The 15,701-nt window shown below is 43.1% G+C and overlaps 1 protein-coding gene across 4 annotated transcripts in view; it reads right to left on the bottom strand.

The window, feature by feature from the left end:
* Positions 1 to 2,283: 2,283 nt before the first annotated feature.
* The window catches only part of GRK4 (G protein-coupled receptor kinase 4), a 265,726-nt gene continuing 252,308 nt past the window's right edge, over positions 2,284 to 15,701 (bottom strand). For 3 of the 4 annotated variants that reach the window (XM_069744743.1, XM_069744744.1, XM_069744745.1), the window contains 7 exons: positions 15,396 to 15,433; positions 14,063 to 14,152; positions 12,819 to 13,027; positions 8,791 to 8,928; positions 6,015 to 6,152; positions 5,797 to 5,928; positions 2,284 to 2,893 (listed from right to left, as the gene is read on the bottom strand). In XM_069744743.1, the coding sequence (XP_069600844.1) occupies positions 2,840 to 2,893; positions 5,797 to 5,928; positions 6,015 to 6,152; positions 8,791 to 8,928; positions 12,819 to 13,027; positions 14,063 to 14,152; positions 15,396 to 15,433 (799 nt within the window). In that variant the 3' untranslated portion in view covers positions 2,284 to 2,839. Of the gene's footprint in view, positions 2,894 to 5,796; positions 5,929 to 6,014; positions 6,153 to 8,790; positions 8,929 to 12,802; positions 13,028 to 14,062; positions 14,153 to 15,395; positions 15,434 to 15,701 lie in introns of all 4 variants that reach the window. The other variant, XR_011317018.1, reaches the window with a different exon arrangement.

Here is a 15,701-nt window from a genome sequence, read left to right as displayed (position 1 = left end):
TTCTTTACCTCCCTCTGGAATTCAGTCTCCTCCACGTTCACATTGGGGGGCGCTGCACTGTCGTGTTCCATGATGGCTGCTATCAAATCCGCTTTTGTTTTGTTGCTGGCGATTAACCCTCGGGCTTCCACCAGATCTTTTAATGTAGTCCTCTTTATCTTCTGGTAGTTGTCTTCCATTCATTCCTTTCCTCCTGTAGAAGGGGTATCAGATCCCGCTGTCTGCCACCAGTGTAACGGGGTCTAACAAGCTGGGGTACCTCTTTCAGTACCACCTCGTGTTTCAGGAGGTCCACGCTGCTTTTGCTGGATTCTGAATGAAGGATGCTGGCTGGAATTCCTTGGTTACGTGAGAGCATATAAAAGCTGACTGCTACCCCACATATTTCCAGTCTGAAAGAACACACTTTATTTTCAGCACACAGAATATATAACACAGATACACAGGACAGGCCAATAGGAAAACAGCTGGCCAGACATACATTACAATAGCCGCAGGGGGCCGGAGCCTGCCGCTATTTACTGTGGGAATTACAAAGGTGGGGGGAAGTCAGAAAGAGAATATCTTGTCCAGGGGCGCAGCCTGTGGACTGATGCATTTCACATGGAAACTATTATACATACATATACTGCATAACATTCTTGGTGCTGGGGGGGTTCTGTAACACCGTCTATTTTTTTTTATTTATTTAATGTTTGGAAGTGCCATGGATCTAAACATGGTATACACTCTTTGAGGATTCTGTTGCTCTGGTCCACAACGGGTTTATCAAGTAGCACCGCAGATTTCTGTTGTGTCAATAAAGGCAGTGTTTTATGAGGAGGAGATTATCACTACAGGACTAGGTGTAGGGTGCATCCTTGTCAACTGCTCTGTATAACTCAGGCCCCATCACTGATTGGCAGCTTTCTGTGTATAACCACGCCCACACCACTGGCAGATTTGTGTATAACCCCACCCACACCACTGATTATCATCTTTCTGTGTACACTGTGCATAGGCAGAAAGCTGCTAATCAGTGGTATGGGCGAGGTTATACACAGAAAGCTGCCAATTAGTGGTGTGGGCGGAGATATACACAGAAATCTGCCAGTGGTGTGGGCGGGGTTATACACAGAAAGCTGCCAATCAGTGGTGTGGGCGGGGTTATACACAGAAATCTGCCAGTGGTGTGGGTGGGGTTATACACAAAGCTGCCAATCAGCGGTGTGGGCGGGGTTATACAGAGCTCAGCATTCACAGAACAGCCAGATCTGCAGCAGAGAACACAGTGATTGTATCAAAACGACCGCATGCAGAACAGCAATTGACTTTGCTGGAATCAGGGTTTCAGACCCTACATCATGCTGCTCTCAGATTACGTAACAAAAACCCAGTGGCAGATTCCTTTACAGTTACCATGTGCTTTGCAGTTTGCCATACCATCCATTTCTCTGAATTATCCAGTTAGCAAACTCCTGTTTGTTTCACTATCATCTGCATTTACATCCTGCCTCAGACCTGCTGATTAATCCTTTATCTGCTGTAAGCAAAAAACTCTTCTCTGTGGCTGTTCACACTACAAACTCTGCTCCAACATTGCGTATAATTACAAGCAAGTATTCAGTTGGTCTGATCTTCCATATTGCCTACGTGTTTTGCAAAGGGACAGCATATGACTGCCTTTAACCATTTTTTTGCTGCATGTCCTTCACTTGTCTGCTAGCTGTCCAGCATACCCTTCTGGCCTCCTCCTCGCTGATCCATGTAACGGCTTGGAGAATCCACCTCGCCAAGTGAACCCATAAAACCATGTTTTGTTTTTTTGTTTTTTTTTAACTTTTGGCCAACTCCATAAATCCATCGGCAGCAGTATGTTGATCCGAAGCTTAATGTTTGCTGACCACCACAATAGTTCATCCTCATGGAAAATCAGAGAGAGGGGGTCAAATATCAAGACTCTGGGGTCATGCAAAAATACCATTAGGCACAAGTAGCGGTGTACCTTTAACAATAGCAGATGTATTGGAAGCAGCTGTGGTAGGGTAGGGATGAATAATCCATATGGAGGTGGTATATGTAATGAATGGTTGTACGAACTCACGAATAAGGACCTCAGTTATCCTTATGGCCGAACTCACTTGGTTAGTACCAGAGCATGCTCAGATAACACCTTATCCAAGCACATTCGCTCATCACTACTAAAAATGTTAAAAAAATTACATAGTTGTGAACGACAAGCCGTAAAAAAAAAAAGTCCATGTAGTATCTGGTTCTGCACGCGGACAACAATAAAGCCATAAATAAAACAAAAATGGAAAGTTCTCCTTTAATCCACAAATATAGCTCAGAACCATACAAACAAATATAGACAAGTCCTCGCAGCGCTGCTACCAATCCCCCCGGGAAGCGGAGATTGGTACGAGACCCTTATTGGCTGTGTATACCTATGTATGGCGGAGGGGTGGGACGGGCGACCCACGCTACAGCACTGTATGCACTTAATGCCGCTAACACAGACTGTGGCTTTAAATACTTAGTCATTCATGATAACAGGGTGTGTGCATATATCGGCACATTCTATATGTATCGGTAATACACATATGCACGCGCAGACACACTATATGCCTTGCAGTGGTACGAGTATGGCCTTATCGTTATTATTATTATTATTTTTTGTACAATACACTTTGTGAAAATATACATCTTAACAGAATTCAAGTAGAAATGTACAAAATCTGTAAACTCATACAGAATTCTTTGTTTAATTTATAATACACCTTTACAGTTCATAGATACAATAAAATATTTGCAGTTTTAACGCTCTAGGATTTGATTTTTTTGGCTATTGGACAGTGGTTCATGGTCTGGAGGCCTCATCGTCATCATCACTGTAGGAGGATTTAAAGCAGACCTGGGAGGAGGGGAAAAAAGAAGAAATGTTAGGGGCACAGCTTCACATAAAGTCCAAATTTTGGAATAAACCAGATTAAGGATACATATAACTTGGACGAGGATCGCACTGCAATGCTCGGACTGACGGTCCGCTCTCCCCACAGGAGCGTGACAGCATGTATTTCTATGAAGCTCTCACGCTTGGGTCGAGAGAGCAGACGGCCAGTCCGAGCATTGTGTTACGATCCTGGTCCAAGCTATACGGCCTTGTGAGGCTCCTCTTAGGCTACGTTCACACTTGCGTTGTTGGGCGCAGCGTCGTCGACGCATACCGACGCATGCGTCATGGGCCCCTATCTTTAACATGGGGGGTGCATGGACATGCGCCGGTACACGTTGTATTGCGTTTTACCACGCATGCGTCAATTTGACGCACCAGACAGGGCGCGGAAGACGCTACTTGTAGCGTTTTCCCTGCACCAAAATTCAAGAACATTACTAGTTTATGGCAACGCATGCGTCAAAAGTAAAAAAAAGCAGCGTTGTGTTTTGCGTTGTTGGTTGCGTCGACGACTCTGCGTCCAACAACGCAAATGTGAACGTAGCCTTAAGTCCAATGATCCCTGTATATTAAAACTTTGAATACCAATTCCAGGTCTAAAGGGTAACGTCTCATCTTGAGGAGAGTGATATGTCAGTGTAAGGAGACTTAAAGGCCATGCAGTGCTTCTCTGGGATATTAAATATGCAAATTGCCTCTTCAGAGAGGAAGAGGACGTTAATTCTAGCGCCACCTATTGGAAGTAGCAATCCTAAAAGTCAATATTGATCCTTTAATGAGCCTTGTCACATGACTTGGGATAAAAGCCAAAAAAGATCTCAATTTGCAGACACGGTGTTTTGGGATATTGCCCCTCAGTGCAAAGCATGAGAGCTATTTTGGCTATGAGAGGCTTCTGACTGGGTTTTTGGGGGGTAACAACTCTCCCTGTGGAGAGTAACAGGCCTGACATGCCAGTGTAAGGAGACTTACAAGTCATGCAATGCTCCTCTGGGAAATTAAATATGTAAATTGTACTCGGAAACACGTCTCTACAAATTGAGACTCTAGTTTGGCTTTTATCCTAAGTCATATGGCAAATTGACTTTTAGGATTGCTACTTCCAATAGGTGGCGCTAGCGTTCAAGTCCTCTCTCTGAAGAGGCAAATTCTGTACTATATCAATCCCTAATTTTAATTTACCAACCCCTATTTATTTTAGATACACTATATGGACATAAGTATGTGCCGCCTCCACATTACACCTACGGAGCTTTTATGACCTCCCACTCGACATCCACAGTTATTATATAGAATTGATCCCACCGCCTTCCCCTGTTACAGATAGAATAGCTCCGACTCTCCTGGGAAGATTTTCTACAAGTTTATGTTCGGTGTCTGTGGGAATTTTTGCTCATTCGTCCAGAAGAGCATTTGTGAGATCAGAGCCTGATGTTGGGGAAAGTTCGGGCTCCGTTCTAGTTCATCCCAATGGTGTTGGAAGAAGCCGAGGTCCGGGCTCCGTGCAGCCGGTCATGTTCTTCCACCATACTCCCCTAACCATGACTATATGGACCTTGTGCACTGGGCACAATCCATGGAACACAGGACGGCTGGCTCCAAACTGTTTATGGAAAGGTCAGAAGCTTCAAGTGTTCAAAACAAAACTGTTCTTTACTTAATCACTGAGATCAGTGAACGTGCCAGCGTGCTCAGTGACTGGCAGCAGAATTGTCAATGTGACGTCACCACTGCAGCCAAACAACAGAGACAGATGGAGACAGCACTGGACCCAGTTAAGGCATATAAAAACATTGTCTTTAAGGATGACAAGCCCTTTAAGATTTCCCTTCACAGGAACTAAAGGGTCTAGGTCGAATACACAAAGACGTCCCCGTAGCATTCGCCCTCCTCCATCAAATTGTACAGCAGTCAGGTGGGTAACATTCTCCTGGCATTCACCAAACCCAGACTCATCCATCAGACGCCAGATAGAGAAGTGTGATCAATCAGGGCACAACACGTTTCCTCCAGAGTCCAGTGGTGGCGGCTTTACACCACTCCATCCGACAAAGAGCACTGTGCTTGGTGATGTAAGGCTGCATAGCGGCTGCTCGGCCATGGAGCTCCTGGCGGGGGCGCAGTGTTTGTGCTGAAGTTAATACCAGAGGAGGTCTGGACTTTGCAATTATGGAGTCAGCAGAGAGTTGGTTCTTTCTGCCTGCTGCTCCTCGGCAATTTTTAACGTCACAAAGTCTCCACTTTCCATCAAGGAACTTCAAGAATGGGTTTCCATGGTCTAACAGCTGCACACGAGCGTACGATCACATTTTGCAATGCCATTTGTGGGCTGGAGTAGTGGCGGCTTCTCTAGTCTGATGAATGAATTTGTCCTGTCCTTAACACCTTTGGGATGAAGTGAAAAACTGCAAAACAGGTCTTCCCATCCGGCAATAGTGTCTGGTTTCCCAAACTAGCTTAACGGCCACAAATTCCCACCGACAAGCTCCAGTATCAGAGTATTCTCCGTCATAGGGGCCCAACTCCATATTAACACTCATGGTTTTGGAATGGGATGTCCAACAAGCTCGTGTAGCTTTGATGGTCAGGAGTCCTCACACTTTTAGACCGATTGGGTATCTACTTGCTATCAATGAATGGAAACCTTCTTAACACGCACCGGCCAAAGACGTTTGCCGACACTTGCTGCACACAGCTACAGGGCTCTGGTGCCCCGTAACAAACGGTGTAGAACTAGGATATGCGTTTCTATTCACTGGCAGCAAGCAGAGATTTTACATAGGTTAGAAGTCAAACAACACGCTTTATTATAGTGTGCAGGTCCCAGAAAAACAAGCACTCTTGCGTATAAGGAGCCTCACCCCTCTTCTGAACAATCGATGGAAGAAGCTTCTCTTTGGTCTAATGTTCTGTTTGCTCACATCCAGGTCTGGTGACAAGCAGCCGTCTGTCTCATAAATATTGATGTCTTTGAAGCACTCGGTTTCAATCATCTGCAAGAAGGAGGAAATCCAATTGTTAAGTTAAGGTGCAGAATGCCTGCGGCGCAGGCATACAACATCCCCGGAAGACAACTTACCTCCTGCTGCCATGGAATGGAGACGCTGCCCGTCACGAACTTGGAGTAGAAGTCATCATCCGTGGTGTCCAGGTTTACTCCCTTCACTGTTGAGAACTGTTCAATATCCAGCACGTCCTTACAATATACAGCACGCGGCTGCAAGACAGCGATAGAAAAATGGGAACGTCAATAGATTTCTTAAAAGGAATATTCCGGGCAAAACTGATACATTAAAAAAAAATCCCTCCCCATTAAATGAAGATATCAATTGTGCGCTGATTACCAGGGAGGTGCTGGTGCATCATGGACTAAGCCTTCAGGTCCTGCACCACATATAACACATTAATTACTAATGTCGATAATCCTTGAACCCATTTTTCACTCTGATTCATTGCAGCCATTTGGTAAATTCAAAACAGTTCATTTTTCTCTCATTAATGTACGCTCTGCACCCCATCTTGACTGAAAAATAACGGAAATGTAGAAATTTCTGCAACTTTATTAAAAAAGAAAAACTGAAATATCACATGGTCATAAGTATTCAGATCCTTTGCTCAGTATTGAGTAGAAGCACCTTTTGAGCTAGTACAGCCATGAGTCTTCTTGGGAATGAAGCAACAAGTATTTCACACCTGGATTTGGGGATCCTCTGCCATTCTTCCTTGAAGATCTTCTCCAGTTCCGTCAGGTTGGATGGTGAACGTTGGTGGACAGCCATTTTCAGGTCTCCAGAGATTCTCAATTGGGTTTAGGTCAGGGCTCTGGCTGGGCCAGTCAACAATGGTCACAGAGTTGTTCTGAAGCCACTCCTTTGTTATTTTAGCTGTGTGCTTAGGGTCATTGTCTTGTTGGAAGGTGAACCTTCGGCCAAGTCTGAGGTCCAGACACTGGAAGAGGTTTTCATCCAGGATATCTCTGTACTTGGCCGTATTCATGATTCTTTCAATGACAACCAGTGGTCCTGTCCCTGCAGCTGAAAAACACTCCCATAGCACGATGCTGCCACCACCATGTTTCACTGTTGGGATTGTATTGGGCAGGTGATGAGCAGTGCCTGGTTTTCTCCACACATACCGCTTAGAATTATCACCAAAAAGGTCTATCTTCATCTCATCAGACCAGAGAATCTGATTTCTCATAGTCTGGGAGTCCTTCATGTGTTTTTTAGTAAACTCTATGCGGGCTTTCATATGTCTTGCACTGAGGAGAGGGTTTCCGTCTGGCCACTCTGCCACAAAGGCCTGACTGGAGGAGGACTGCAGTGATAGTTGACTTTGTGGAACTTTCTCCCATCTCCCTACTGCATCTCTGGAGCTCAGCCACAGTGATCTTGGGGTTCTTCTTTACCTCTCTCACCAAGGCTCTTCCCACGATTGCTCAGTTTGGCTGGACGGCCAGGTCTAGGAAGACTTCTGGTGGTCCCAAACTTCTTCCATTTCAGGATTATGGAGGCCACTATGCTCTTAGGAACCTTGAGTACTGCAGAAATTCTTTTGTAAATTGGCCAGATCTGTGCCACAATTCTGTCTCTGAGCTCCTTGGCCAGTTCCTTTGACCTCATGATTCTCATTTGGTCTGACATGCACTGTGAGCTGTGAGGTCTTATATAGACAGGTCTGCGCCTTTCCAAATCAAGTCCTACCAGTTTTATTAAACACAGCTGGACTCCAATGAAGGAGAAGAACCATTTCAAGGAGAATCACAAGGAAATGGACAGCACGTGACTTAAATATGAATGTCTGAGCAAAGGGTCTGAATACTTATGACCATGTGATATTTCAGTTTTTCTTTTTTATTAAATTTGCAAAAATTTCTACATTTCTGTTTTGTTTCAGTCAAGATGAGGTGCAGAATGTACATTAATGAGAAAAAAAATGAACTTTTTTGAATTTACCAAATGGCTGAAATGAAACAAAGAGTGAAAACTTTAAAGGGGTCTGAACACTTTCCGTACCCACTGTAAATTACATTCAGGCTCCTGTTGTAACATCTTAAATGGAGAAAATTTGGACTACATAACTGATTAGATGACATGGTCGAATGCGACCACTGCAACTAAGTGGTTAGACAGAGGGAGGAGCTCTCCATCTGACCTCCACCCTGAAATCATTGGCATGTCATTGCAGGTAAGTGCCTAGTGAAGGTTCCCAGGTCTGTCTTTGTACTTCCAATTAAAACCTTAAAAAAGAAAAGACACTGACTTTATCCTGCATCAAAAAAAAAAAGTAGAAAGTGATCAAAAAAATGGTATGGGCCTCAAATAATACCAATGAAAACTGGAAATTCACTCTGCAAATAAATAAATAAATAAATAACACGTCCCGACAAAGCATGAAAAATAGAGAAAAAAAAAGCAATGACTCTTGAAACATTACAACAGAAGTATTTTTTATTGTAGTAAAACCGCTATACAATTGGTATCACTAAACTTAGTGATCCGCAGAATATTAAACATCATTTTTTCCACACAATAAATGCTGTTAAACTAAACCACATAGGAAAACTAGAAAAATAAAATCTCAAACAAGTCCCAATGTTTTTTCCCACTATTTCACCCGAATGCAAGATTTTTTTTTTTTAATTAAGCGATTAACATCATCAGTAATTAATGATGAACCAGAACTGCAGTAGTGAGACCCTAGAGGCTGAGGGACAGAAATTGAACCCTACTGAAGGCAACCTTATATGCTGGAACCTGGGAATAGATGACCCCAATCTCTGAAATTAATAACAGCGGCATGTTATATGCAAAACGGAATGAAGGTTTCTGGGGAAGTCGGAGAAAAAAACTCACATCAGGAGCAAACGGAGGCTCCAGCATATAGGCTTCAAGACGCTTGAAGTTGACGTTTCTGAATATCTGGTGCTGTTTGACGCCTGCAGCTCCATCTCCCTTGCAGCCAAGCCGCTGTTTGGGGTCCTTTGTGAGTAACTGTATGGAGGAAAAAAAAAACATTCTGTGATCGCTGAAATACACAAAGACGGGATTGATCATTTCTCCAAGTGTTATCCTAAATAAGAACGTGTGAAAAGTTGTAGTCAGAATGGAGCAGTAATGCTGGAGGCCTCGAGTTCTTACATGATGATGGCGCTTGGATACCAAAAGGCCCAGAAGACAACAATTCTCCTGTGAATTAATGCGAAAAAAATGGATATTTCTATACAATAAAAGGTTAAGAAAACTTATTTTCAAAGTGTTGTCTGATTCAGAGAGGAGTGCAGGGACTCACAGTTTGGCGACCTGGCACATAGAAGCGTTTGATACTTCTCTCCAGTGTTAGGGATAACGTTTCTCCTTGTGCAGAGTGACAAGCCAGGCCGGGTATGCCAGAATAAGGAGACTTACATGGCCATGCAATGCTCCTCTGAGAAATTAAATAAGGAAATTGCCTCTTTAGAGAGGACTAGAACTCTAGCGCCACCTACTGGAAGCAGTAATCCTAAAAGTCATTATCGACCCTTTAAAAAGCCTTGCCATATGACTTAGGAAAACAGTTAAACCAGAATCTCAGTTTGCCACCAGAGCCTCTCACCTAGCCAAACCAGCTCTCATGCTTTGCACTGAGGAGGAGCAACACCCCGAAACACCGGGTCTGGAAAGATTCTCGTTTGGCTTTTATCCTAAGTCATACTGCGCGGCTCGTCAGAGAGTCGATAATGACTTATAGGATAGGTGGCTAGAGTTGTAGTCCGCCATCTCTGAAGAGAAGATTTGCTGATATTCTCCACTTCAGTAATACTTCAATTCACTTACGGAGGCGCCGCAGAGAAATCGTCCACTTGCTGCCAAGTACTCACTTCGATTACAACCGATCGCCCTGGGACATATCCAAATTATATGAACCCTCGGAATCATTATCTCCAGAGGATCCAGGGCACTTCAATTTATCATTCTTTTATGCCTTGAGTAAAAATGTTCGGGGGTTTTAGGCATATTTTGTGTTTGCACAAAATTCATTGTGGCTTTTGGGCTATTTTTATGCAATTTTTATTCAGTCTTAAACATTTTAATGGGCTTACTCAACAATATGGCCACGGTTTTCATCATCCAGAAGTTTTCAGCCAATTCATCATATGAGACTTTTGGAAATGTAATATATTTTTATTTTTTTTATTTTATTTATTTACACAGACATACTACATTAATACTGAAAGGGTCAGATGATAAATTTACACTAACGGCATGTGCACACGGTGTCTTTTACAGATGGGCAAACTTGCAGAGTTCTCCAAAATGAAGACACTTCACAAAACACTTCATGCCCCATAAAGAAGCAAAAAAAAAGAAAAAGAAAAGGTCCCCCCCCTCCCCAAAAAAAAAATCTATTGCCTAATTCATCAAACATTTTGTACAATTTGGATGTAAAATCTGCCAAAGCAAAAACAAGACGAGACAAAACATGAAGAAAAAGACTTAAAACCCCAAAATGATGAATTGAGACATCTTATGTCACGCAGGGGATCTAAGGTGGACATATGGCGGACACGGCTTAGAAAAATGGAGAATCTTTGATCTCGGTCTCCTAAAGACCTCACGAATTATGTAGAAGCTGGGATGGAACATCCATTAAAACGAAGTTTTAGAAAAGCTTTGTCTTGTATCCCGCCAGTGTGCTTAAATATGAATGAAGCCCAATGTACGCCTGATTTACAGCAGCTCCCTAGATGAACTATTGGCCAAGAGGACGGCAAGGAACATTAGTATTTACATGGCACAATCTACTATATAATTGTCTAAGGGTCACTTCCGTCTTTCTGTCTGTCTGTCCTTCTGTGTGTCACGGATATTCATTGGTCGCGGCCTCTGTCATGGAAATCCAAGTCGCTGATTGGTCGCGGCAAAACAGCCACGACAAATCAGCGACGGGCACAGTCCGGCGGCAATATGGCCGCTCCTTCCTCCCCGCAGTCAGTGCCCCCTCCATACTTCCCTCCAGTCAGCGCTCACACAGGGTTAATGGCAGCGTTAACCGACCGCGTTATGCCGCGGTGTAACGCACTCGGTTAACGCTGCTATTAACCCTGTGTGACCAACGTTTTACTATTGATGCTGCCTATGCGGCATCAATAGTAAAAAGATATAGTGTTAAAAATAACAAAAAAAAAATAAAAAATCGTTATCTACTCACCGTCCGTCGGCCCCTCGGATCCACAACAGGCCTTTCCCGCTCGCAACGCTCCGGTAACCGGTCCATGCTGCAATCTCGCGAGATGATGACGTAGCAGTCTTGCAAGACCACTACGTCATCATCTCGCGAGACCGCAATGCATTCTTGAGACCAGAGCGCGCGCGAGGAGCTTAGGTAAACGCTTCGCTTGGATCCGGGGGCTCCGGAACGTGAGTATATAACTATTTTTTATTTTAATTCTTTTTTTTTTTTTTTTTTTTTTTTTTTTAACAGGGATATGATGCCCACATTGCTATATACTACGTGGGCTGTGCTTTATACTACATGGGTTGTGCCATTTACTATGTGACTGGGCAACGTGGCTGGGCAATATACTACGTGGATGGGCAATATACTACATACTACGTGGCTGGGCAACGTGGCTGGGCAATATACTACATACTACGTGGCTGGGCAATATACTACGTGGCTGGGCAATATACTACATACTACGTGGCTGGGCAATATAATACATACTACGTGGCTGGGCAATATAATACATACTACGTGGCTGGGCAATATAATACATACTACGTGGCTGGGCAACGTGGCTGGGCAATATAATACATACTACGTGGCTGGGCAATATAATACATACTACGTGGCTGGGCAATATACTACATACTACGTGGCTGGGCAATATAATACATACTACGTGGCTGGGCAATATAATACATACTACGTGGCTGGGCAATATACTACATACTACGTGGCTGGGCAATATAATACATACTACGTGGCTGGGCAATATAATACATACTACGTGGCTGGGCAATATACTACGTGGCTGGGCAATATACTACGTGGCTGGGCAATATACTACGTGGCTGGGCAATATACTACGTGGCTGGGCAATATACTACGTGGCTGGGCAATATACTACGTGGCTGGGCAATATACTACGTGACTGGGCAACATAATACGTGGCTGTGCTATATACTACGTGGTTGGGCAATATACTATGTAACTGGACAATATACTACGTGGCTGGGCAATATACCACATGGCTGGGCAATATACTACGTGACTGGGCAATATAATACGTGGCTGTGCTATATACTACGTGGTTGGGCAATATACTATGTAACTGGGCAATATACTACGTGGCTGTGCTATATACTACGTGGACATGCATATTCTAGAATACCCAATGCGTTACAATCGGGCCACCATCTAGTGCTAAATAAATGCCAGGTAGCCATAGGACAGAGAAAGAAAATGATTGGGTCCTACAGAATACTCCAAATCCTAAATGTATCCGAAAGGTCTTAAAGGGGTTCTCCCTATTCATCCACAGCACAGGTGACAATTGTATTAGTCCCATAGAAATGAACGGAGCAGTGGCCACGTACGTGCACTACCTCACCCATCCCATTAGGCTTTGGGACCCCTTTTCTTAGCATTAGAGCCCCAAGGAATCTACATCGCTAAACATCTTTTGTGGAGAAATCCCTCTAAGAAGGCCGTAGACCACACAATAGAACATACAGGTATCTGCAGCAATGGATGGGATTTCCCATGAGGACATGTCCCTCTGCTGCCAATAGTGCGTGTAACCCTTCAATGAGAACCGATAAATACTGAGAATTTGGATGTGAAGTTTCAGCCATCTACAGCAAAAATGCAAAGTCTCCTTACTTCCTTGTGTACCCACCATCCTGCAGATAGACTTCGCATCCTCAGAAAACTTCTCAGAATATTCCTCTTCGTCCTCCTTCACCCGCCGGTCCACCTCGTCCCGCTTTACTTTCTCCTTTCTTTTTCTGAAGGGCGACTGACCTTGAATCATTTCATAAATAAGGCAACCGAGCCCCCACCAGTCCGGGCTGAACGTGTAGCTTTCATTGTTGATGACTTCTGGTGCTGAACAGGAAACACAATCACAAGTTTTCCTTTTTTTCACGTCAATTTTTTTTCAATCACAAAATCAAACTTCTCAACAACTAAAACATTTTTATTTATCATGTACTGATCCAAACTTACCTCCTATATTATACCCCAGAGCTGCACTCACTATTCTGCTGGTGCAGTCACTGTGTACATACATTACATTACTGATCCTGAGTTACCTCCTGTATTATACCCCAGAGCTGCACTCACTATTCTGCTGGTGCAGTCACTGTGTACATACATTACATTACTGATCCTGAGTTACATCCTGTATTATACCCCAGAGCTGCACTCACTATTCTGCTGGTGCAGTCACTGTGTATATACATTACATTACTGATCCTGAGTTACCTCCTGTATTATACCCCAGAGCTGCACTCACTATTCTGCTGGTGCAGTCACTGTGTACATACATTACATTACTGATCCTGAGAAACATCCTGTATTATACCCCAGAGCTGCACTCACTATTCTGCTGGTGCAGTCACTGTGTACATACATTACATTACTGATCCTGTACTGATCCTGAGTTACATCCTGTATTATACTCCAGAGCTGCACTCACTATTCTGCTGGTGCAGTCACGGTGTCCATACATTACATTACTGATCCTGAGAAACATCCTGTAGATGGAGGGATGGATAGAACAATAGATGGTAGCAGAAATGGGTGGATGGATGTTGCATGCAACAACAGACCGATGGATTGATGAATTAATGGATGGATGCAGCAATAGATGTTAGATAAATGCAACAATGGATGGACTGATGATGCATGCAATAGACAATAGATAAGAAACCTGGAACTACAGACATTTGATGAATATTAGGTTTAGGTTTCCATCAAAGACAAGTTCCCTTTCCGTGGCTGGTGGGCTCTCATGAATTGATCAAGTTGTGCAGTGATGCGGTGATAGATGGAACGACAGATGTATTGGTCCGATGTCGGGTTGTAAACTAGACAAGTTTATCATAGGAAAGGTTTCTAGGACGCAATGTGAGCACGCACCCATATAACCCACGGTGCCCACTCGGCCGCGGATGGACTCGCCTTCAGGTATCTGCACCGCTAATCCCAGATCCGAAATCCTGATGTGTCCTGTAAGCAGAAGAGCAGTCGGCTCAGCTCTCGGTCACATCACACAGCTCGGCAGAGAAAAACACTCAGGGAACATCAATGATGGATGTAGCGGCCATTCTCCCATTTACATATATATATTTTATCCTTAGTTTTCAGCCTTGTCTGATTGTATCGTCCGTGCACACCGGGCTGTACCGTGGATGTAGCAGAGCTCAGACTGTTCACAGAGCACAAAGCGAACACCGATATGACAAATTAAACTCTGCTACATCTGTGCGCTACGAACAAACCCCGCGGACAGATTTCGGATTGGGGTCCACGGATGACCGTTTTTATGTTCCAGCAGACGTTTGATCCAAAATTGACGTATGGAAAGCCAATGTCTCCAAAAGAGGTCAAGCATTGTACAAAACTGGACCTGCCACTGAATGTCATCAAATATACGGCACACAAATACTTTAAAAAAATCAAATAAAATTTTTTTAAAAACCTGATGAAGTTGATGTACTTACTTTGAAATTCCATATTCGAGTGGCCATGTCATTCTGATATTTAAATAAGCATTTTAGGACTGTAGATCTCTAAGTGTTCTCATCTAAATATCAGGATTTACAGGAGTTTAAAAGTAAGTACACAAATTCCATCAGGTCCAAGATATATGATTAATAATGTATGCAGCGTATATTGTTAAATCTGTTGAGAGATCCGGTTTTATAAAATGTTTTGACCTTTATTTTTCCTTGCAGATTCGAACCAAAGTATTTAAAAAAAAAAAATGGCAGCATTTTTCACCCTCTGAAACCAATGTGAAAAAAGCATCAAAACTGCACAAAAAAAATTGACAAATCCACTTCAAATACTGGATTGTTTGTGGGAAAAACGCCGCTTTTTTATGCTTTTTTTTTTGTTTTTTTGCCCCTCGTTGAATGGTTGATTTGAAATGGCTTCGAATCTGCAAGGAAAAAAAAAAAAAAGCAACACGTGATAGAGATTCCACAAATCGCACTCACTTTACTGCAGCAAAAACGCACAGAAAAACGCTGAAAAAAATTGACACGCTGCAGATTTTGAAACCCGAAAAAAAAAAAACGCAGCAAAGAAAAACAAAACAAAACAAAAAAAGCTGTGTGTGAACACAGATTAAGTCAGTTTCGGTCATCAGATCTAAAAATCTTTTCAGGGATGTCCATACAGTTTGCATTGTGAGATTTGGTGACAGATCCACGTCAGAACATTCCCATCAGCCACGCAGTGCACTTACCACGGTCATCCAGAAGAATATTTTCTGGCTTTAAGTCTCTAAAGCAAAAAAACAATCAATCAGAAATTAAAAAAATAATTAAAAGGATAAAAACACACACACACACAAAGTCGTACAAAGTTATAAAACAGAGAATTAAAGCGAATCTGTCACCAGGTTTTTGCTACTCATCTGAGAGCAGCATGTAAGGGACAAGACTGATTCCAGTGATGTGTCACTTACTGGGCTGCATGCTGTCATTTTGATAAATCACTGTTTTTTTCTCTGCTGCAGATCTAGCAGTAGCAATAATCTGCTTTTGATAAA

The sequence above is a fragment of the Ranitomeya imitator genome, chromosome 1 (genome assembly GCF_032444005.1).
Source record: "Ranitomeya imitator isolate aRanImi1 chromosome 1, aRanImi1.pri, whole genome shotgun sequence".
Lineage (NCBI taxonomy): Eukaryota > Metazoa > Chordata > Amphibia > Anura > Dendrobatidae > Ranitomeya > Ranitomeya imitator.
This window is presented reverse-complemented; position numbering and strand designations above follow the sequence as displayed.